Source organism: Neoarius graeffei, chromosome 20 (genome assembly GCF_027579695.1).
Source record: "Neoarius graeffei isolate fNeoGra1 chromosome 20, fNeoGra1.pri, whole genome shotgun sequence".
NCBI classification, from domain to species: domain Eukaryota; kingdom Metazoa; phylum Chordata; class Actinopteri; order Siluriformes; family Ariidae; genus Neoarius; species Neoarius graeffei.
Genome location: NC_083588.1, coordinates 38,778,096 through 38,802,669, shown reverse-complemented (window position 1 = coordinate 38,802,669; position 24,574 = coordinate 38,778,096). Strand labels below are relative to the sequence as shown.

The following is a 24,574-nucleotide window of genomic DNA, read 5'->3' as shown; positions in this document are numbered from 1 at the left end:
TCCGCCCAACACCTCTGTAACTCCTCGATGTATGAGGCCGAGGGCGGAACAGACAACGAGGAAGGCTATGTGGGACCTCTGAAGAAAGCGCTCTGATGCTGGGCCACCGGGGCGTGTCCAACCCCAGACGGGCCAATGCAGCCCTCAGCGTTGGCTGGATGGATGAGCATCCGCCTTCCGACGCTGCCACGGTGCCATGGCTGGTGGCCTGGGAACCGGCCGGAGAGGTGGAGCCGTGACCATCGGACCCACCGCAGTCAAAGCTCTCCGAAGCCCGGATCGACAGTTCATCCAGGCCGCGTGCATCAACGGCCGGTGACAGAAGCGGTGGTGATGGTGAACAGTCGGGCTGCCAGGCAGAAGGGGTGGCTGCGGGAACACTGCCCCCTGTGGCGGAGGCTGAAGATTCGCCAGCAGGGCCTTCATCTCCTCCAGCTCGGTGGACATCACCTCCACCTTCTGAGCCAAATCGCCCGAGCGCTTCTTTTTCGCCTTAGAAGCGAAGACGTGTGGGGGAGCCCACGGCGCTTGCTGGGCCCCGCTGCTGCAGCCGACACCGTGTCCTGACCCCCCGAGGCCCGGGGGATGTCGGACGGAGAATCCAGCCGAGCCAGCCTGGCGGTCCGCGCAGCCACGCTCAGGCACATGCAGTCTGCGCAGGCCATGTCCGTCAGCCCCTGCCGCAGGTGATCAATACCCAGGCATGAGGGGCACTCGCGGTGGCCGTCCTCCGGTTCGAGGGGGACCAGCAGTTGGCGCAGCGAGAGAAGAGGTCCATGACGCCTGGCTGGCAGAAGGGAACTTAAAAAATAGGGCGAGAACACCCCAAGTAAGCAGCCCAAAATAAACAATCAGGCGGTAATGAAAAACGACCGGGCGAACACACCCGTGGTCGGGAATATTAACAAGGATAGGCACCGTGCGCCACAGCACTGATAACCAGCGGCGAGAAGCACCGCTTTAATTTAAATGAATGAAAACCGCTTACCTGAACGAAAGCAAGCCGGCCTTCAGCGGCGAGGATACGCCTCGGAGGGCTAGTCAGCTAGCTCCACCGAGCGAGAGCGCTCAGCTTAACGGAGTAACAGCAATACAAATACAACACACAAGACAGCCGGCCCGTGAGCAGGCCGGAGACAAGACTACACAAAGTAAAGCGGTTGATAATGTTAACAAGGATAGGCGCCGTGCGCCACAGAACTGATAACAGCGGCGAGAAACGCCGCTTTAGTTTAAATGAATGAAAACCGCTTACCTGGGCGACAACAAGTCAGCCTCCAGCGGCGAGGACACCGCCCCGGAGGGCTAGTCAGCTAACTCCACCGAGCGAGAGCGCTCAGCTTAACGGAGTAACAATACGAATACAACACACAAGACCGCCGGCCTGTGAGCAGGCCGGAGACAAGGCTACATAAAATAAGGCGGTTAATAATATTAACAAAGATAGGCGCAGTGCGCCACAGAACTGATAAACAGCGGCGAGAAACACCGCTTTAAATTAAATGAATGAAAACCGCTTACCTGAATGAGGACAAGCCGGCCTCCAGTGGTGAGGACACCGCCCCGGAGGACTAATCAGCTAACTCCACCGAGCGAGAGCGCTCAGCTTACGGAGTAATAAATCAATACGAATACAACACACAAGACAGCCGGCCTGTGAACAGGCCGGCGGCGCGAATATAACGACAAGAAGAAAAGAGTTGGTGGACTTAGCGCAGTTTCTTGGAGGATGCGTAAGCACAGCCCCAACCCTACGGGTAACGAAACTACCACAGCGCTTTGTCCAAATTTCAATCCAACTCGCAACCTGCAAACGCGAGAAGATGTAAGAGGTCACTTCCTGGGTTTACCGGTCTTTTATGCCGGGGTCACGGGGTGACGTCACCCAGGTCACACGTGACTTTGTTGTTACTATTACTCGACCTGCACGTTCGTGTGATGGATATCCATGTGCTGAAAGCACCGCCTCTGGCGGTCAGTAGAAACGAAATAGAACTGACCTTCCTTTGAGCAGATTGAGTTTCTGGAGCATCACATTTGTGGGGTTGATTAAATGCTCAAAATGGCCAGAAAAATGTCTCGACTATATTTTCTATTCATTTTACAACTTATGGTGGTAAATAAAAGTGTGACTTTTCATGGAAAACACAAAATTGTCTGGGTGACCCCAAACTTTTGAACGGTAGTGTAGAAGTGATGTGGACAGTATTGTTCATTATTGTGAGGAGTGTCTGGTGCTGTGCTTGGTGAGGTGCCGGTTGTACAGTCTTGCAGCAGTAGGGAGGAAGGAGCTGCTATATCTCTCCTTAACACACCGCAGATGGAGGAGCCGGTCACTGGAGGAGCTGCCCAGTGCTGCTATTGTCTCCTGCAGTGGATGAGAGATGTTCACCATTAGGGATTGCAACTTGGCCAACATCCTTCTCTCCTAGAAGAGTCTTCAGTTGAAGCATCATGGTTTAATGTGATTGTTTTTGCTTATATCTGTACATGTTTCAGATATATTGAACTTCTGTGCCAATAACTACCTGGGCCTCTCTAGTCATCCGGAGATCATTCAGGCTGGAATTGAGGCGCTGCAGAAATACGGAGCTGGGCTGAGTTCAGTCAGGTTCATTTGTGGGACGCAGGTAAAGAAACAGATCATTGGAAAAAGAAATGAAACCGTGACTTTTGTGACCAGACAAATTCTTCTTCTTTTTTTTTTCCTGTTAAACCCAGAATCTTCATAAACACTTGGAGCAGAAGCTAGCTCAGTTTCATGAAAGAGAAGACTGCATCTTGTATGCAAGCTGCTTTGATGCCAATGCTGGTCTCTTTGAGGTATTTCAACCATCAGATGCACTTTGTTACTGTTAGAATATTTGTGCTCTGTCCCATTCTGCTGTTTATCATCTTAAGGGCTCTGCTGGATTGTCAGGGACAAACAGATTTTGTCTGGGCTTATATAATTTCTTTTTTTTTTTATTGAAAGTTGCTCAGTGGGCAAGTTCCGATGGTGTATTTGGGCCATTGTAGGTTAAAAAAAAATGTATGCAGAGCTGAGGGAGGGTGTAATATTCCAAGAAAAAACTTGGATATTCACTGTGATTTGATTATAAAGTCAGAAATTTGTGAGGGGGGAACTAAGCAATTCCGAGATTAAGAAGTCACAAATTTGGGAGAAAAAAAAACACCCCTGCTTCCTAGCTGCAGTGCATTCTGGGAAATGTAGGAGAGAATTTGAGGTGTGGTGGGTTTTTTTTTTTTTTTTTTTTTTTTTTAAACCCCCTCCCCTGGAAAATTTGGGCCTTAATTTCAGAAATTGAGTCATTTCTTGGACTATTACACCCCTCCCTCCCTCTGGCTCTGTTTTTTAATACACCATAGTAGCAAATAGGTTTAATGACCAAAAAAAGAAAAACTTTACTCCTTGCTGACTTTCTTTAAACAAGCCTTGTTTAGTATGCAAGTTTAAACGTTAGGCACTATATGGTGGTGCAACACACTTCCATAGTGTGTTCTGCTCGTCTGAATCTGCTGCCTGGCATAAACAAGAGCTTGCTGATGGTAGACCAATTTTTATTAAGCATTTATATATGCATATGTATGTTGTAACTCCTTCTAGCATAACATGCACAATATACAACCTTGAAAATCAGGCATATCCAAAGAAAATAAAGATGGCTTAAGTCGAATAATATCCATCATGTGCATGCAAGTATAGCAGACCACATCTTATTGCCAAAATGCTGGCCAATGGCTTGCTGATGTTTACTGAAGGTGCAAATCCCATGTGCAGTACATGATATTCATTCCGTTCCCTTACTCAGTATTCAAGCTAGACGGCCTTTCGATTTCATAAAATCGGTGAAATTTGGTTCCTTCTGAAATTTGGTCATTGTGAGATGTTTATTTCTGCAATATCGCAAAAAAAAAAAAAAACCAGGCCATTCTGTGGCTGGGAAGTTATTTAATTTTTGCTAGGATTCCCTAGCAAATAATGTGCATGAAATTGTTCACTTTGCGCAATTAAGCAGACAGAGGAAGTCTGTGTGCGCATGCGCAGTTTTACCTGCTTCATCTTTTGGGTTTTACGGCAGCTGGCATCCAGTGTTGCATTACTGCCATCGACAGGTTTACCTTGACCATGCATTGACCGTTACATCATTCTGTCGCTAAACGAACAGCTGATCACACTGAGATGCTCGCTGACCGGCGATATTTATTAGTTTGGTCCTGCGTTTCCTTTCCTTTGCAACATAACGTCTTTTCTCGCTTTCCCTTACTGTAGTCAGTCTTTCGTGTTTCATTCGCGTCTTCCGTTTTCTTCTCCTGTTTCAAATTTGTGTCCCGCAATGCCTTGCGCGAACGGGGAAAGCCCGCCACGTGATACATGACGTAGTATTTTGAATTGGGTCATGATGAAGCAGGAAAAAATAGTGGAGAATTTGAGGCCATGTGGCCCTAAATTCATTAATAGTTCTATTGAAAAAACCCGAATAAAATTGGAAGTCTGTGATTCGTATTCAGTAGCTTTCTGTCCACTAAACAAAAATAATTGGGTGTCAGGGATTAATTATTTTTATGATCTACACTTAAAATCTGAAAAGTCATCAACCTTTAATGCACTTAACTTATGATGAACTAGTTAGCTAGTTCTTACGTTATTAGTTAACACTTCTTTTTTTTTTTTTTTTAAACCAAGTCAAGCAGGTCTCCATGCAACCAAAACATGGAACTGGGCAGCACATTTGTGCTTTTACTTACCCGGTGGGCTAACTAAAACATTTGCCTGCCCTTGAGCTTATGTAAACTTATTGTGTTGTATATGCATAGGCAGGCTATTTATCCCGGTGAAATAAGCAACATGATAATTTATTGAATGTAATATGAAAATGTTTCTTGGTTCTAGGTTCTGCTGGGCCCAGATGATGCTGTGTTATCTGATGAACTGAACCATGCCTCAATCATTGACGGAATTAGACTGTGTCGGGCGCAAAGGTTCCGCTACAAGCACATGAACCTGGATGATTTGGAGTCAAAGCTGAAAGAGTCCCAGGTAGACACATGCAGTTGGAGCTACACTCAGTAGCAAAGTCTCTAGCTATGCTAAGCTAACACCCTGATGACTGGCGTAAGGTAAGAGGGTATCCTTCCTGACCGACGAGCATAGCTACCATATTGGAAGTGGGTGATTGCACTGTAGCATAAGCATGGTCCTCTGAAAAACAGCAGGGATCACTTTGGGAAGGTTTTAGTTGTGTTGCTGTTGTCCGGCACGGAATAGTGTCCTAAAAAGGGTGCTAAAACCTTTAATTAAGCTGAAAATTGTCATTAGTCCTCATTGCCCATGGTGGAGCATGAGGCCTCAATCAAAGCCATCCAACGTACGCAATCTGAAGCCAGTCCTTCCAGGTGACCCCAGGTCCATCCTTTCTCTCTCATTTCCTTTTTAACTGTCCTCCTACCAGTTTCCTTGGGCCTGCCTTTGTTTCTCTGGCCATCAGGAGTCTGTCTGAGGGCTACTCTCTAACTGCAAATTGTCAGTCATGATTAAAATGCAAGTACTTTACTATTTATAAAGAAAGCAGCTGAACCAGAATCCAGTTTTATTAACAAATTCTGTAAAATGAAGATGGCCACCAGTTTCATCAGCTCACTTTTGCTCATTTTGCGCAGATGGAACAAGTGCAAAGGCATTAACAGGGAAGTGATCCGCATTAATATTTAGTCAAATCAAGCATTTTCAACAGATTCCTATGTGTTAAAACTATGGATAAAATTATAGGGCCTATTTAAATAATATTGGCTGGCGTTGAGTGGTATATCAGATATATTCAATTCAGCTAGCATAGGGGTGTGCGATCTGACGGTATAAAATCGTTAAGAATAAGAACAAGTAGAAGATCGCAGACGATTTGCCAAAGTGGAGAAATTGTATAGATCGCCTTGGCCAATGAGCGCAATAACCTTTTTTTTTTTCCCCCTTTGGGTACAATAACTTGACGTTCTATGCTGGTTCCCGCCGACGCAGCAGACGTAAGACGTCCTTAACCTGTAGAGGGACTGAAAATCCGCGATCGCGGAAAACGGACGGAAATCGCGGAATTATGCATCTGAAACGGAATTTATTGTCAGAAATGGAATCTACACATTCTAAGCTTGGGGAGGCTGGGACCTCCCCTGCCCGAGCTACGGGCGTCCAAAGTGGGGCTGGAGCCGCCGATGGGAAAACGAAACTAAAGCCGAGCACCGTGGCTCTTTGTCCCGAGGCGCTGTCAAGTCGGGCTGGAGCCCGGGATAGAAACGAAACCTAAGCGGAGCCCCGCGGCGCGCCTCGTGGCGAATTACGTCCCGAGGCGCAGGGCTGGCGCGCCGTGCCCGCGCTGGTTCTTTGGGGAGAGGGCAGAGGTCTCTGGCTGTCAAGTTTGGGGAAGGCTTCTTTAAATATAAACTACATTTCGAGCACAAGAGGCTGGTGCTAGCAACATTCAAACAGCCACAATAAAGCTATGCAGAAGCCTCCCCACCACCAGTCTGGACCATTTTCAAAAAGCTATTTGGTGTTTTGATACTTAAATCATTTCAAAATAACCGAAGACTGTGTGTTATTCAACATTTCATATTTTACTTTCTTTTTTTTATATTCTAAGAATGCACTTTATCAGAGTGATGTTTACTTTATCAGAGTGAGGATGTTCACTTTATCAGAGTGATGTTTACTTAGTGTTGTTGTCTTCACAACCAATAGTGCACTTTATCAGTGTGTTTACAATGTTTGCACATGCAAAATTGCTACTATTAAAATCTGTTCAGAAAGGTTTGTAGCCCCAAAATGCCTGTTTTTGTTTTTTTCGATGGAAGATCGTGATAATCGAAATCGAGATTTTATGTTAAAAAATCGTGATATGACATTTTTGCCATATCGCCCACCCCTAAGCTAGCATGATATTAAATGAGTCGAAGACGAGTTCAGTGTCCTGCTAGCTGAATGGAATATATCTGATATACCATGAAAAAAGATTTTTTATTATTATACATACACATTCGTTGGAACAAACCTGGCGGCCATGTTTGTTTACAAATTGTCAGTCACTTGCTAGCACGGAAGTTTTACATGTAATATGTATCTTATGTCATTTTCAATTCACTGCGACAGTTTACTGCGGGCGCCTCTGGCAAACAAAGCAATGCTTCTGCACATGCACAGCAGAAAACTTTCTCATTGGATATTCACATCAGTATGCTGTCTTGACAACCATACAATATCGTAAACCATATTGCACACTCATTCTCCATTGGGTAAAGTGACGTAATACACGTAGGGTAAGTGATACACTAACAATATTGCATGCTATCAAACCAAATGAATGAAACCCACTAGAAGGGAATAGAATGCATGTATGTTATTTACCAGCTGGGAGGTCTGTATTGTGAAATACCGTGACCGAGGTCTTGAAAGTACTGAGCGAGGCCCTCTGGGCCGAGGTCAGTATTCAAGGCCGAGGTCACGGTATTTCACCATACGGACCGACCTTAAGCTGGTAAATAATATATTTATTTTTTCTTTACCAAATTCTAACAGAAAACGAGAGTGCCTGAAAGGGAAAACCGAGCCGCCATTTTGAATCCTCATTCACGGCTGTAATGCAAATTGCTTCCTCCTCGGTATACAGGTGCATTTCCATGGCAGGAAAAAAACCTACATTTTGCCGCCTATGTAGTCCCCTATTTATACAAAATTGAGTCATTCAGGATTCAGCCGGCAGCACAGTGGTGTAGTGGTTAGCACTGTCGCCTCACAGCAAGAAGGTCCAGGTTCGAGCCCCGTGGCCGGCGAGGGCCTTTCTGTGCGGAGTTTGCATGTTCTTCCCGTGGGTTTCCCCCGGGTGCTCCGGTTTCTCCCACAGTCCAAAGACATGCAGGTTAGGTTAACTGGTGACTCTAAATTGACCGTAGGTGTGAATGTGAGTGTGAATGGTTGTCTGTGTCAGCCCTGTGATGACCTGGCGACTTGTCCAGGGTGTACCCCGCCTTTCGCCTGTAGTCAGCTGGGATAGGCTCCAGCTTGCTTGCAACCCTGTAGAACAGGATAAAGCAGCTAGAGATGAATGAGGATTCAGCCATGTTTTTGCTCGGTGTTAGCAAGTTAGAGGTTTTTAGCTTTCTCCTGAAATGTTTTCTTTTATTTCTTCTTCTTCAGGGTAGTAAAACTCGCTTTCGCTGTGAACACTGTCATTATCGCTATCCATGCTGTAAAATTAATGTTATTTTCCCAAGAAATGCTGGCAAAAATTTAGAAGATTTTTGATAATCTAATAAATAAATCTTATTAAAAAAAGATAAACGTTGACAAAAAATGCTACTATGTTTGTTGTTGTGAATGAGCGAGTCGCCAGAGGTCCATAACTGGGGTCCGTACCGTAGGATACAGACTCACTCGCCAGCCAATCAGAGCACAGGATTTGATGGAAACGGCACCACGAAAAAAATAAATGTTTTTATTCAATGGAAAGTGTCCTGTATGTATAATAATATTGGCTGGCTTTGAGTGGTATATCAGATATTCCATTCAGCTAGACTCATTCGATATCGTGCTAGCTGAATGGAACATATCTGATATACCACGAAGAAAGCCATTTATTATCTCATCTCATTAACTCTAGCTGCTTTATCCTGTTCTACAGGGTCGCAGGCAAGCTGGAGCCTATCCCAGCTGACTACGGGCGAAAGGCGGGGTACACCCTGGACAAGTCGCCAGGTCATCACAGGGCTGACACATAGACACAGACAACCATTCACACTCACATTCACACCTACGGTCAATTTAGAGTCACCAGTTAACCTAACCTGCATGTCTTTGGACTGTGGGGGAACCGGAGCACCTGGAGGAAACCCACACGGACACGGGGAGAACATGCAAACTCCACACAGAAAGGCCCTCGCCGGCCACGGGGCTCGAACCCGGGCCTTCTTGCTGTGAGGCGACAGCGCTAACCACTACACCACCGAGCCGCCCACCATTTTTTAATTATTATTTATACATACACATTCGATGGAACAATTATAGATTTTACAAAAAGTTAAGAACAGGGAGGTAACTTACCAATAGTGAATGCTGATTCTGATCAAATGTAATTCAATGTTCTGTCAATCCAGTGTACAAAGTCAAAGTTCTAACAATAAAAATGGTACAAGTTCAAAAAGCCTGAACAACAGCCCAACTTATATACAGTACAAGCTATATCCAGGTTGACAGTTCAAGTTCACAGTTACGGTAGGAGTTCATTGTTCCATTGCAGTTGTTCAAAACAAAAGGGCTTTGCTGAGTGAAGTTCACAAGTGAAGTCCTCTTGTAAAAGTCTCCCTTACTTTTCCTCACCTCCAAGTAGAACTTTGGCAATATTTCCACTATTGCTCTCTTTTCCAGTTTTTCAATGTCCGTTGATATGTTTTTCTTTTGTAAATATGCGTGAAGAATATCCAGTGAAGTTTTTGTAGCCTTTCGCGTGTTCAGCATGTCTTTCTCTTTAAATCTTCCGCTTTGAATGAGGAAACCATTTTTGTGAACAAACTGTCACTTGCTAGCGTGAAAGTTTTACATCTCCGACGTGTCTCTTTTTCCAGCTTTTCCATACATTTAATGCAGAAGATTAAGTGTGTGAAGAATATCTAGTGAAGCTTTGGTACACTGTAAAAAATTATTTGTTGTTTTAACTTAGTACCCGGGCTGCCTTAAAATTTTGAGTTAATTGAAATTCATATAGTAAGTTAAATTGATCACCTCGTTGTGTTAACTTACTATATTAATTTCAATGAACTCAAAATTTTAAGGCAGCCCGGATACTAACTTTTTTTAAGTTAAAACAGCAACTCATTTTTTACAGTGTAGCCTTTCGGGTGTTCAGCGTGTCTTTCTCTTTCAAAATATATCTTTTGCTTTTTATTCTTCTGCTTTTAATGAAGCAGACCTCACGGCCATGTTTGTGTACAAACTGTCCGTCACTCGCTAGTGTGGAAGTTTTACATCTCTGACGTGTCTCTTTTCCAGCTTTTTGATGTTCGTTGGTATGTTTTTCTCTTATGCATGAAGGATACATATTGAAGTTTTGGTAGCCTTTCGGGTGTTCAGTGCGTCTTTAGTTTCAGTTTTCAGTTTTAGTGCTTAAACCTAGCACTGGATTAGCCTATTCTTCTCTATCTCCCAGCCGACAAAGAAATGATTGTGCACATGCGCAGCAGATAAGGGTTTTTGGGTTTTTTTCATTGGATCATCGCATGAGCTCCAATGTGTGACGTCGTGTTGTCTTGACAACGTGCAGTATTCTAACAATACTGCATGCTCATTCTCCATTGGGGAGAGTGGCGTAATACATGGAGGATAAGCGATATGATATTGCATGCCATCAATAAACCCACTAGAAGGGAATAGAATACGTGTTTTTATTCCATGGAAAAAGTGGCTCGTATGTATAATATATTTTCATTTTTCAACATTCTGCCATGAATTCTGTCAGCTTGCATAGAATATTGTATAGGATTAAGAAACGTGTATGAAAACCAGCAGTAGAATATAAATATATCATATAATGCTCTTCTATGACATAAACTAATTCAATATAAATAAAATTTGAGTTTTATACCTAATGCTGGCGGCACTGTGGTGTAGTGGTTAGCGCTGTCTCCTCACAGCAAAAAGGTCCGGGTTCGAGCCCCGTGGCCGACGAGGGCCTTTCCGTGTGGAGTTTGCATGTTCTCCCCGTGTCCGCGTGGGTTTCCTCCGGGTGCTCCGGTTTCCCCCACAGTCCAAAGACATGCAGGTTAGGTTAACTGGTGACTCTAAATTGACCGTAGGTGTGAATGTGAGTGTGAATGGTTGTCTGTGTCTATGTGTCAGCCCTGTGATGACCTGGCGACTTGTCCAGGGTGTACCCCGCCTTTCACCCGTAGTCAGCTGGCTCCAGCTTGCCTGCGACCCTGTAGAACAGGATAAAGCGGCTAGAGATAAGGAGATGAGATCATGACGTGACATTACTCGGGCCGAAGCAGGATTCCGTCTATCTTGTTTGAGATCGTTCGGGTCTCAAATGGTTTCTTCTGAAGGCAGGAGCCTTTGGTCTATGGCTTGCTAGAATATGCTTACTGACTACAGAGATCAAAAGCAGCGTGCACATACACTCCTCACTTTTACCAACAGAGGGTTAGCCAGGATATCAGTATAGGATGGCTAATTTTAAACAAGTTACCTGCAGTAAAATTTTCCCCAAATGAAATATGTCGAACAGGGACATGAACCTGCGTTCTCTGAGTGAAAGCCCTGTGCCTTCCTTGTTATGCTATTGTAATACATACAGCATGGAAAGTGTGTGTAAGTAAAAATTTATTATTTTATGCTTGTAACCGATGGCTGTAATGCTGTAACAATTACAGCCTGACAGTTTGGACACTGCTTTTTAACGGATTTTTTCCCCCTTCCCCCTCTAACAAGATGTGTTAGAAACATGAATTGTGGCAACTTCAGTTTGACATAACACTGTTTCGCGTGTGCGTACACGTGCACAAATATGCACACAAGCAGTGAAAACACACATCAGTGAAGTATAATAAATAAATATAATGCTATTTTAAAATGGAGGGTTTGTTCAGTATGTCCTGACTCGCACAGTGATATGATTTTCTCTGATCAGTCAGTAGTCCACAGTGGTTTCACATCACCTTTTCGTATTGCCTCAGCTTGCTTGGAACCTCCATGGACGTGATGCCAAAAAAAAAGAATGGGATACCAGGTACTATCCATAACTTTGGCTGGGCTGTGGGCAGCATGGTGTTGTAGTGGTTAGCACTGTTGCCTTACAGCAAGAAGGTTCTGGGTTTGAGCCCAGTGGCTGACGGGGGCCTTTCTGTGTGGAGTTTGCATGTTCTCCCCGTGTCTGTGTGGGTTTCCTCCGGGTGCTCCGGTTTCTCCCACCGTCCAAAGATATGCAGTTACAGTTAGGTCCGTATATATTTGGACACTGACACATATATATATATATATATATATATATATATATATATATATATATATATATTTTTTTTTTTTTTTTACCTGTTTACTGAAACATATTCAAGTTGTAGTTATATAATGGACATAAAGTCCAGACTTTCAGCTTTCATTTGAGGGTATCCACATTAAAATTGGATGAAGGGTTTAGGAGTTTCAGCTCCTTAACATGTGCCACCCTGTTTTTAAAGGGACCAAAAGTAATTGGACAATTGACTCAAAGGCTATTTCATGGGCAGGTGTGGGGAAATTCCTTCGTTATGTCATTCTCAATTAAGCAGATAAAAGGCCTGGAGTTGATTTGAGGTGTGGTGCTTGCATTTGGAAGATTTTGCTTTGAAGAAAACATGCGGTCAAAGGAGCTCTCCATGCGGGTGAAACAAGCCATCCTTAAGCTGCGAAAACAGAAAAAAACCCATCCAAGAAATTGCTACAATATTAGGAGTGGCAAAATCTACAGTTTGGTACATCCTGAGAAAGAAAGCAAGCACTGGTGAACTCATCAATGCAAAAAGACCTGGATGCTCACAGAAGACAACAGTGGTGGATGATTGCAGAATAATTTCCATGGTGAAGAGAAACCCCTTCACAACAGCCAACCAAGTGAACAACACTCTCCAGGAAGTAGGCGTATCAATATCCAAATCTACCATAAAGCGAAGACTGTATGAAAGTAAATACAGAGGGTTCACTGCACGGTGCAAGCCACTCATAAGCCTCAAGAATAAAAAGGCTAGATTGGACTTTGCTAAAAAACATCTAAAAAAGCCAGCACAGTTCTGGAAGAACATTCTTTGGACAGATGAAACCAAGATCAACCTCTACCAGAATGATGGCAAGAAAAAAGTATGGTGAAGGCGTGGTACAGCTCATGATCCAAAGCATACCGCATCATCTGTAAAACACGGTGGAGGCAGTGTGATGGCTTGGGCATGCATGGCTGCCAGTGGCACTGGGTCACTAGTGTTTATTGATGATGTGACACAGGACAGAAGCAGCCGGATGAATTCTGAGGTATTCAGAGACATACTGTGTGCTCAAATGCAGCCAAACTGATTGGTCGGCGTTTCATAATACAGATGGACAATGACCCAAAACATAAAGCCAAAGCAACCCAGGAGTTTATTAAAGCAAAGAAGTTGAATATTCTTGAATGGCCAAGTCAGTCACCTGATCTCAACCCAATTGAGCATGCATTTCACTTGTTAAAGACTAAACTTCAGACAGAAAGGCCCACAAACAAACAGCAACTGAAAACCGCTGCAGTAAAGGCCTGGCAGAGCATTAAAAAGGAGGAAACACAGCGTCTGGTGATGTCCATGAGTTCAAGACTTCAGGCAGTCATTGCCAACAAAGGGTTTTCAACCAAGTATTAGAAATGAACATTTTATTTACAATTATTTAATTTGTCCAATTACTTTTGAGCCCCTGAAATGAAGGGATTGTCTTTTTTAAAAATGCTTTAGTTCCTCACATTTTTATGCAATCATTTTGTTCAGCCCACTGAATTAAAGCTGAAAGTCTGAACTTCAACTGCATCTGAATTGTTTTGTTCAAAATTCATTGTGGTAATGTACAGAACCAAAATTAGAAAAATGTTGCCTCTGTCCAAATATTTATGGACCTAACTGTAGATTAACATGGGATGGCCTTGGGCTGAAGTGCCTAGGAGTGGCGGTGCGCACATATGTAGCGGCTTTGCTCTCCTATGATGAACTAAATTTTGTTGTACATTGTGCAGTGACAGGCATTCTATTCTGATGGAAAACCAAAAAAGGTGAGTAGAGCTGAATTGAATTGAGCTGGTACCATGCAGTGGAAAAGGGCCATAAGGCCACGACTTGCTCATTAAATTCAACAGTGAGTTGAGCAGAGTTGCAGAGATGGTGATTGTTTCATACAAGGGGTAAAATTGCAATGATACAAATGTTTTTTATCTTTCTTTTTTTCACAAAATTGTAATTATTGAATATTTAGAATATTTGTTGCATCCCTAATAATATATGCCGTATTTTCCCCACACAGTCTTGTCGCATGAGGCTGGTGGTAACTGATGGAGTATTCTCTATGGATGGTGACGTGGCTCCTCTAGTGGGTATCTGTGATCTTGCTGAGCAGTATGGAGCGTTGGTTTTTATCGATGAATGCCATGCAACAGGATTCTTGGGTCTTCGTGGCCGGTGAGTAGAAGACAATGATGTGGGGACATCAGCTACATACAGACATAAACATTTATCATAAAGTGCATACTGCACAACTAAATTTTGGTCTTGGTCTGGTGATTAATCAACATCTTGAGTAATGCCCTTGATATAAAAAAAAAAAAATGCCCCTCATTGCAGCTCAGCCTATTACTTAACATGTCTAATGTAATGATTCTGAGACTGGTGTCTGTATTTTCACCCAGAGGTACTGATGAGCTGCTGGGGGTGATGGACAGAGTGGACATCGTGAACTCCACTCTGGGAAAAGCTCTTGGAGGGGCAGCAGGTAAGTGTTGCTACAAGTTTGAGTTCTTGTTTCGTTTCACTTCTTCGTTTGCAACCACGTGACCAAAACTGCTTGCGTCATTGACCGCCGCCATGTTGGAGGATATACAATATATACAGTGGTAAGAGTACAGAGTGGAAGGTAAAGGGGAATTACATTTAGAAGCTTGTAGTCATTTCTCATATCTATTTTAAATCAATAATTTTGCCTTTCTTTCTGTGCTCTGTAAGCCTTGCATTTCAAGCTACCGCTTTAGTACCATCTTTGATCTTGTTGTGGCCCATATTTTGTGTTGGAGCCCGGTCTGGATCTATAAAATTGTAGAGATCAGCTGGTTTCCCTAATGGAAAGAAAAAGCAAAATATAAGCAGTAGCATCAAAAATTTACATACAGCTCTTTTTAAAATGAAATAATCGTAGAAGCCTTTGATTGTCGGCTTACACACTCAATGATCATGGCTTTGTCACGTTTGACAGCAGCGAGTTTTTGCATAGCCAGGCTATTAAACAATCCAGTATTTTATTATATATTGCAATTTTTCATTAATAACTAGTTTGTAGCGCTTACCATTGATAAAATGTTCACTACAGACTCTTGTGGTTTTTGTTTTCTCATCACTTAGCTCAGCCCGGTTTATGTTGGACAGCCATTGATGTCTACGCTCGTTGTTGTTGTTGTTGTTGTTGATGGTGGTTTTTCCTCCTTGATTTATTTATAATTGCTTGAATTCTAAAGAACTTAAGTCCCCTTGTCTCAAATAGAGTTGTGCCCGCATCCAATTATAAAACAAAGAGTCGGCATAGCGAACAAATAGAAGGAATTCTTGAGTGTAACAACCTCTCGAGCATATCTTCTATAGCAGGGGTTCTCAACCTTTTCTACTTTAAGGCCCACCTATTCATACTTGTAATGAGTCGGGCCCATTAAAAAAGATCCCCAATTATTTTGGCTCATTTATTCTGTTAGAATCTAATAATCTATTGTAAAGTGTATTAATGGGATGCAACATCACTCCCTGTCACAGATGGGAGCCCAGGAATTAAATAAATGCAATAAAAAAATTATTTTTTGAAATTATAGGTATTGTATTTAAAACTGTATGGATGTGCCAGAAGCCAAACCATGCATGCAGAGCGTTCTCAGTCAAAAGGGATTAATGATCCAAAAGTGGAGTCTGGTCCATTAACACAAGAACTTATTGCCATGTTTGTGTCCAGCAAACAAGCAAGTTATTAAAACCAAGTAGTACACTCAAAAGAAGTGGGTATAGAACCCACTCAATGGGAAAGATCCTTACACTCAAACAAAGAAGGATTTTTCCCATGAAAGAAAAATTTACTAGCTAAATTTGACATTAGTAGAATAAAATTTGATCATATTGTAGCCGTAACTAAATACAAAGACAATAGTTATGTGTCAGGGCTTTACATTAACTTTTTTGCTCACCGGCCACTGTGGCTAGTGGTTTTCCCGAGTCACTAGCCATTCAGTCTTTTCACTAGCCACAATTTTGTTGCCAGGAAATCGCAGTTTTTTCTTCACCATGATATGTTAAAGTTCGGAAGATCTAGATTTAATTATGAATGGCAGCGTATAATGTATCTCTACAGTAGCACTCAATACTCAGTGCTGTTAAGGTAGCTCCCTATATGAAAACATGCAACCAAGTCAGACAAAAATATAAACAGAGTATTCTGTTTATTGAACTCAAATTCAAGCCCCTTACAATATGAAATATCGTATAATATGAAAAATAACATTCAGTACAACTGAACTGATTCTAATATTAAAAGTCCAATTTAAAACATTTATCATTGAAAAAAATTTGATGTTTTGATATGCAAGTATTGTGTATTATCAAGTATTTTATATATATATATATATATATATATATATATATATATATATATATATATATATATTATGTACAGTATCTATTAAGTGTGTGTGTGTGTGAGAGTGAACATGTGTAGAGAGAGACATTAAATGTCCTCATTACATTCATCATCAGATGAGCTTGAATGGTCCATGAAAAATGGTCTTCGTGACCTGAGGCTTCCAGCAGGCCATAAGTTGATAGCTGGGGTGAGATCAACTTCTTTCCAATCGCGTGAACGTTTCTAAACAGCAGCTCCATCCTCTCCGGCTCAGCCGACTTCATGATAGCCAGGGACTGAAAGCAATGCTGTCCTGTAGTGAAACAGCCATCTTTGCCTGTTTTGATGTTATAGTACCGATGTGTGCATTTGACTTTTCGTGGTCCTTTATAGTTTCAAATTTAAAGTTACTGGTGCCTGTCTTTGCCATACTTTCTACAGTCTTCGCAGTACGTGGTATTTTTGGTTTTGCTATGAACTAGCCAATCTCACCTGAACTTCCATTTGTCATTGAACTGTCTTATCTTCCTATTAGCGTCTTGTTCATCTCCATGGCCGTAGCCAGCTCTGAGGCCGCTGAGGTCCGGACCTCGGTCATTTTTAAGAGCTGAAAATACATTTGTACGTTAAATATTCAACTGGATTAAAAAAATAAAGAATAACATTAAAATGTCTCCGTAAAAAGTGCATTGTTAATTATGTTAAACGTTGATTCTGTCTTCTATGTTTGTATGGTGCTGTGGGTGCAATCAGTTAATTATTGAAATTAGGTGATCAATCTCATTAAATTAGTCTCATTAAATTTTGAAGGTCAATAATTAAAATGAATCAATCCCATTGAATCGTTTACTTTGACTCATTTGAATTGAATCATACCATAGAATCAGTCTCATTTGAAGTGAATCGTTTAGTGAATCGTTTAGTGAATCGTTCAGTGAATCGTTCAATGAATCGTTTAGTGAATCGTTCAATGAATCGTTTAGTGAATCGTTCAATGAATCGTTTAGTGAATCGTTCAATGAATCGTTTAGTGAATCGTTCAATGAATTGTTTAGTGAATCGTTCAATTAATCGTTTAGTGAATCATTTAGTGAATCATACAATGAATCATTTAGTGAATCATACCATTAATCCTGGATAAATTACCAAACAGCTAGATTATGGTATATTTCCAAATTATTACGATCACTTACCATATTACATAACTTATATGCACCTTTTTGAATTCTTTGAGAAGATTGGGGACTTCATATATCGTTCACACAAATAAACAGTTTGTTTAATAAATGAATTTATTATAACAAAGATAAAAATAATAAATCAATATATACAAGCAGTGAGGTGTGTATATACATGTGTGGTGTGTGTGTGTGTGTATGGCCTAGCTTGTTGCTAGCTAAAATAAAAGAATGTTATCTAAATAGAACAAAGGATTAGCTCTGTTGCTAATGTGTGTGTGTGTGTGTGTGTGAAGGACTTGACCATGTGTTTAGCCTTGTGTAGCTAACTACACGTGGTGGAGGCCTAGATTAGCCTTGTGTTGCTAGTGTGTGTTTGTGAAAGGCCCTATGGCCTAGCTAAAGTGTGTTTGTTAGGCCTGGTGAGGCCTACTGAGCACGTGTTGCTAAAGACAAAGGGAAGCTATCTAAAGTGTATCAGGCCTGGTCAGGCCTGTTGAGCACGTGTTTTCTCAGTAACAAAAAGATTCCACGCTCATAACATTACCAAACTCACTGAAACCTTGATAAGGTCAAAATGTATGATAAGGAAATGAAGGTGTTAGTAAGCAAAGAAAAGCATGCGCAGCCTATCTATTAAACAATTGAGAGAACATAGAACCAAAATAAATCAACACGCTGCGTGTCTAACAGTGTAACAGATAAACCTGGGTTTAGATTCACACTACTTCAAATAAAAGCAAATTCCTAAGACTATCCTAATTATGCCCAAATGCCAAAATCTTAATTAATCCTGCCTTTAGCAAGATATGAGGAACTATTTGCTGGTGTAGTTTCGGGCCTCGCCGTGGGAGCACGTGAGCCGCTCGTGATGGAGGCGTAGAAAACTTTCGGGTCCAGCGGACCACTTGGGTGGTTCCCGTGGAAAGCAGAGGATTCTTGGTCCGAACCTCAGCGTTCGTGAGGAAAAGTCTCTGATCAGAATAAGATGCACAGCGCTTTTGAGTTAAAAAGGATTCAATCGCTTCTTAACTTTTAACTGCCTGGGCTGCAGTCGTGACGTCGCTTCTAATACGAATAAACCGGTTGTAACTCAGGTTGAGTTTAAAGATCGCGCTATTCTGGACTTTTACCTTGGCCAGTGGTTAGGCACAGAACGCGCTGGACGGTGAATCTCGCAAGAAAGAAGTGTCTTCGGGTTTGAGAGCATCTCTTTATGTGTCTAGACTCATTGGAATCCGGACGCGAGAGACAAAATGGCGGAGCTTCCGCCTGGACTTATACGCGCATGGCGGACTGACGTAGATGATCCCGCCCACGCGTGACGTAGATCAACACGGAAGTAGGCTGATGGGAAATGTAGTTTCTTAAAGAGACAAAATGGCGGCATGATACCTACAGGTGCGCACGGCTCTGAGACCAAGAACACAAAACCGAATGAGCGCATGACTCGGTGGAGGAACGCAGCGCAGAAGACACGTTTTTTTCATGGTAACCATCAGCGCACTTTCATCAAGCTGTTAAATTTACATTTTCGAAGCAGCGCAGTTGTAGCCTACCTTGTTTGTGATTTTAAAAATAAATCATTTGATAAGCCAAAGCAATAGAGTGGAAAGTTTCAACTTGTGTTTGCCTTGGATAACTTTGCCTAAAACATGGTGGTGTATACTGATTTTTTTTCCCAGAATTTTTTTTTTTTGTGTAGGTGTAACGGATGCCAGATTGTTAATGTATCTTAGTTCCATAGGCTACATGGTTAGGGTATCTTTTGTCCTCATTGCTTGGGCCAGATCAAACCATTAAACAAGCTTAAATTATTCTTACTCTTGCCACATACCGTACATGATGATTTTTTTTTTTTCCAAAACTGATGGTATTCAGTTCAAACACCATTAAAAGTAATTTCAGGAATAGATCTCTTGTGTGGCATGTAATTCACCCCTCTCATTTAAATATGTCAAATGTTTCGGCGCGCGCTTTGTGCATCACGGACCTTGGTGATTTTAAAATGCTGCTCCGGCCCTGCTCATCTCTGCCCCTTTTTTCCTGAGCAGCAGGGTTTGAAACTCCAGCTATATGCCGCCACATAGTGCGCTTGTCCGTCATCAGCAACTTTGTTGCTTTGTCATTGATTTTATCTGAGACGTTAACAAACGTTCTAAACAAGTCTAACATGTTGTCAGAATGTTTATGCAGGTGTTATATCAGATGCCTTCAGAGAAAACTACAATTAAAATGTATTATCATACCACAGAATAAACCACCCACCAAAGTGGCTAGTGAGACTAAAGTCATAACCCGCCAAAGCCGAATTTTACCCGCATTTGGGGGGTGGGCGGGTGCTAATGTAAAGCCCTATTATGCATACTATTAATTAACTTAATGTGAAGATAATTAACAGATAATCAACAGATTTAAGTTTTTTTTTAAAGAGTGTTTATTTTTAGTCTTTTGTATTTGTACCAACTTATCATGTTTAAATAGTTATTAATTCATTATGAGTTGGAAAATTATCCATCCATTGAGTTCTCTAACAGCTCAAACTACCTGGTGCTGCAGACATCGTTCTACACGGACAAACAGATGAAAACCTGCACGAGCATGGAGGTGTACAAGTTTTTTTATATGTGGCTGGGTTAAAGATCTGGGGATCAGGACACTACAAGATAAATCCTGTATTGTTTTTTCCCGGGTAAATAGGAGTTTCTGGGCTTTGTGTATGCATCTTTGAGATGGTTGCTAGGACGCTACAAGTTTTCGTATCAGGTGTAAACAAACCACAGCTGCTCAATTCTCAATCCTCCCTGCTCTTCTCTTTCAGCAAGCATCACAGATCCATAGAATTTGCCACAAACGTATTTATTTATTCTGTGCGTGCACTGTGTGTGTGTATGCGTGCGCGCGCAAGCTAAATGTAAAGTAGGAATGTGACAAAAATAAAGGCTTCTTAATTTACCCACAACTGTATTTATTTTACTTGAAAAGTGTTCGGCAAACCAGCTACTGAATTTGGGACACTACAAAATCCTGAACTATTTAGTATTTGGCTTTAAACTTGGGGGGGATTTCGCGGCCCAGCTTTTGAGAAACGCTATGCGCCGCATGAGTTTGTGTATATCCTCCAACATGGCCGACTTCCGGTTCAAAGCCTCATGCATAATTAGCTATGACGTCACGTGCAAACAAAGAATATAAAGTGGGCCTGGTGAGGCTGTTGATGTGTGTTATTAATCAAATTGGGTTTTTTGTTTGTTTGTTTTTTTACATCAGATCAGCTATTCAGCCTAGAAATGAAGATAATTCTGTGGCCCCATGCATGAACCTGATAACCCACGTATTTTTATCTGTATTTTTCTTAGCTGTTTAAAATTTTCACCAGTGCCATTTTCAGACTAACTGGAGACATGTTAATGAAACCCTTACAAACCTCAAATCTATGTCTGGTTGACTGATATCAAATTTACGGATTATTATATTCAGATTCAATTTTCTCATTTTTAAAAATATGTGGGTTATCAGGTTCATGCATGGGGCCACAGAATTGACATCTCTTTGACATTCACCACTGATATACTGTTCATATGAAATATTAAATTACATTTCTATATTTTGTAAAGTAATTTCAGTAGATAATTTGGATTGAAATAAAGCTCTTTTTTTAATTCTGCTGTAATTTGAAGTTTTGTATTTTCGTTGCATTTTAACTGGGAGAAATTCAAATAAATAAATCCATTGGAATGAACTGTTGTATTCCCACAGTACTCTGGAGAGGTTTATGGAAAGCTGCCATAGTTTTTGAGGGCCAGTACTGACTCTGCAGTATTTCAGTGTTTGTTATTGATATGCCATGTAAATATACAGCTCTAACCCTAAAGATGTCCTTCATTCTTTCAGGTGGTTACACAGTCGGACCGAAACCTTTAATTGACCTACTCAGGCAGCGCTCTCGTCCGTATCTCTTTTCCAACACTCTCCCCCCTCCGGTGGTGGGCTCTGCCACTCGTGCAGTGGAACTACTGTTGGCGTCCAACGAAATTGCACAGAGCATGACTGCCAAAACCATGAGGTAGGAGTTGAGGGTCGGGATATGAGTTGCGATCAAAAGGTTCCGAGCCTGTTCCTGTTGTGAATGAATGGTGCATGGCAAGGTCATGTGCATGTAGCAGGATCGAGCAATAACTTTCATGTGCCAGTATACTGTGCGATGTTGCGCTGTCAACATCATGACCTGTGTTGCACGTTTTGTAACCATGCACATTTGCAATTTTATGCAGAGCGCAAGCATAAAATTCTGTGTCAAACTTGTGAAATCAGCAACGGAGACCCTTGAAATGCTTCAGTAAGTCGACGGCAGCGAAGCAGCGAACCGGGTGACGTGTTTTGAGTGACATTTGCGCTTCAAGAGGGGCAAGGTCAGGACGGTCTGATGATCTTGACACACAATTCCTTGGACGTTTTCAAGGGTTGTGCTTAAAAGCATTTCAAGGCTCTCTAGTGCTGATTTCCTGAGTTTGATAAAGAATTTGATGTCTCATATTTTCTCTCTGCTCGTATGAGGTCCATGGTAAAATCACAAATGTGCACGTGCATGTTGTTACAAACAGGTGTGTAACACGGGTCCAGATTTTGACGACATCATGACTTGCACATGCATGACCGTCCCACACATCGTTCGTTCGCAACAGGGACAGTCTGAACTTTTTGATCACATCTCGTAGCTGATGGGGCATGAGCTCTGCAGGGAGAGTTGCACAGACTAGGTTTTATCTTACAGTGACTGAGAGATAAGTGTTCTGTGTTTCAGCAGGTGAAAATCAGGAAAGTTGGTCTCCCCTAATGATCTCTATGCTGACTTGACAAGAAGACAATTTTCTTTTAAATCCTCTTGTGTCAAAGGACTCGATCCAAAGATTTGAGCTTTAGAACACTGTGATCAGAGTAAACGCTGTGAATGAAAACATTGTCTCTGATTACATCCACCAGGTTTAGAAACAGCATGACACAGGCAGGGTTCACCATTGCAGGCACTGCTCATCCCATCTGCCCTGTGATGCTGGGAGATGCTCGCTTGGCTTCCATCATGGCTGATGACATGCTGAAACTGGGTAAGATCTCAGATTTAACAGCTTTCTGTAACTTTATAGTAACACTTTTTATCTTGAAATTATCTTGAAGAGGGTTATCATGTCCAGTGAGTTATAGATGATTTAACAAAAACCTCTAAAAATTAATGAAAATATGAAACGGTGTGATGGGAGGGGAGAAAATGATACAGCATTGCTCATTTAAGCCACTATTTTCTCTTTTCTTTTCCTCAGGAGTGTATGTGATTGGGTTCTCCTATCCCGTAGTTCCCAAAGGAAAAGCTCGTATACGGGTCCAGATCTCGGCTGCTCACACGGAGTCAGACATTGATCGTGCTGTAGATGCCTTCATACAGACTGGCCGAAAGCATGGAGTCATATCATAGGGTTATACTCGGCTACTAGTAGAACTGGATGCCTTTAATAGAATTACTTTGCCAAAGGGTAGCTTTCATTTAATTGACTGTTACAGTGAGCATTAATATTACCTTGGCAATTCTGCTGAGATGCATTGGGTGAAAATAAGTTTGCAGTAATAAATGATTTTCTCTATTTTATGTCGTGTGTGTGTGTGTGTGTGTGTGTGTATATATAAAATATTTTGTTTCTCTACTGTCAGGGGTACAGTAGGAGTCCATTTCTATGCCCAAGGTACAAGCTACATCAATGTACCCTCAAGGGCCTATTATTGGACCTCAAGGTAACTATATGAACCTTTTGGGGGCCAAAAAAAGGTACATGCATGTTCCCAAGCTGGGGGCCAAAAAAAGGTACATGCATGTTCCCAAGCAGTATATGATATGTAAAGATAAGTACCTTAGAGAGTACTGCCCTCGTGACAAGCCGTTGTACCCCTAAAGGTACAATGATGTACTTTATTTTCTGAGAGTGTATTGTAGCTTATATGCTCGAGTATTTTTGCCACAATTATTCAAAGCTGTGTTATTTTAAATGCTGTTTAACTTTTCCATATACGGTGGTGCTTGAAAGTTTGTGAACCCTTTAGAAATGTCTATATTTCTGCATAAATATGACCTAAAACATCATCAGATTTTCACACAAGTCCTAAAAGTAGATAAAGAGAACCCAGTTAAACAAATGAGACAAAAAATATTATACTTGGTCATTTATTTATTGAGGAAAATGATCCAATATTACATATCTGTGAGTGGCAAAAGTATGTGAACCTCTAGGATTAGCAGTTAATTTGAAGGTGAAATTAGAGTCAGGTGTTTTCAATCAATGGGATGACAATCAGGTGTGAGTGGGCACCCTGTTTTATTTAAAGAACAGGGATCTATCAAAGTCTGATCTTCACAACATGTTTGTGGAAGTGTATCATGGCACAAACAAGGGAGCTTTCTGAGGACCTCAGAAAAAGGGTTGTTGATGCTCATCAGGCTGGAAAAGGTTACAAAACCATCTCTAAAGAGTTTGGACTCCACCAATCCACAGTCAGACAGATTGTGTACAAATGGAGGAAATTCAAGACCATTGTTACCCTCCCCAGGAGTGGTCGACCAACAAAGATCACTCCAAGAGCAAGGCATGTAATAGTCGGCGAGGTCACAAAGGACCCCAGGGTAACTTCTAAGCAATTGAAGGCCTCTCTCGCATTTGACTAATGTTCAGGAGTCCACCATCAGGAGAACACTGAGCAACAATGGTGTGCATGGCAGGGTTGCAAGGAGAAAGCCACTGCTCTCCAAAAAGAACATTGCTGCTCGTCTGCAGTTTGCTAAAGATCATATGGACAAGCCAGAAGGCTATTGGATAAAGCTTTTGTGGACGGATAAGACCAAAATAGAACTTTTTGGTTTAAATGAGAAGCATTATGTTTGGAGAAAGGAAAACACTGCATTCCAGCATAAGAACCTCATCCCATCTGTGAAACATGGTGGTGGTAGGATCATGGTTTG

At 41.8% G+C, this 24,574-nt stretch overlaps 1 protein-coding gene across 1 annotated transcript in view; it reads left to right on the top strand.

Annotated features, from left to right (window-relative positions):
* Nucleotides 1-23,212, top strand: part of gcat (glycine C-acetyltransferase) — a 34,603-nt gene extending 11,391 nt beyond the window's left edge. The window contains exons 2-9 of the mRNA XM_060901679.1: nucleotides 2,500-2,630; nucleotides 2,722-2,823; nucleotides 4,895-5,041; nucleotides 14,051-14,205; nucleotides 14,433-14,515; nucleotides 21,466-21,637; nucleotides 22,555-22,676; nucleotides 22,890-23,212. Coding sequence (XP_060757662.1) covers nucleotides 2,500-2,630; nucleotides 2,722-2,823; nucleotides 4,895-5,041; nucleotides 14,051-14,205; nucleotides 14,433-14,515; nucleotides 21,466-21,637; nucleotides 22,555-22,676; nucleotides 22,890-23,041 — 1,064 coding nt within the window. The 3' untranslated portion in view covers nucleotides 23,042-23,212. The remainder of the gene's footprint in view (nucleotides 1-2,499; nucleotides 2,631-2,721; nucleotides 2,824-4,894; nucleotides 5,042-14,050; nucleotides 14,206-14,432; nucleotides 14,516-21,465; nucleotides 21,638-22,554; nucleotides 22,677-22,889) is intronic.
* Nucleotides 23,213-24,574: the final 1,362 nt, after the last annotated feature.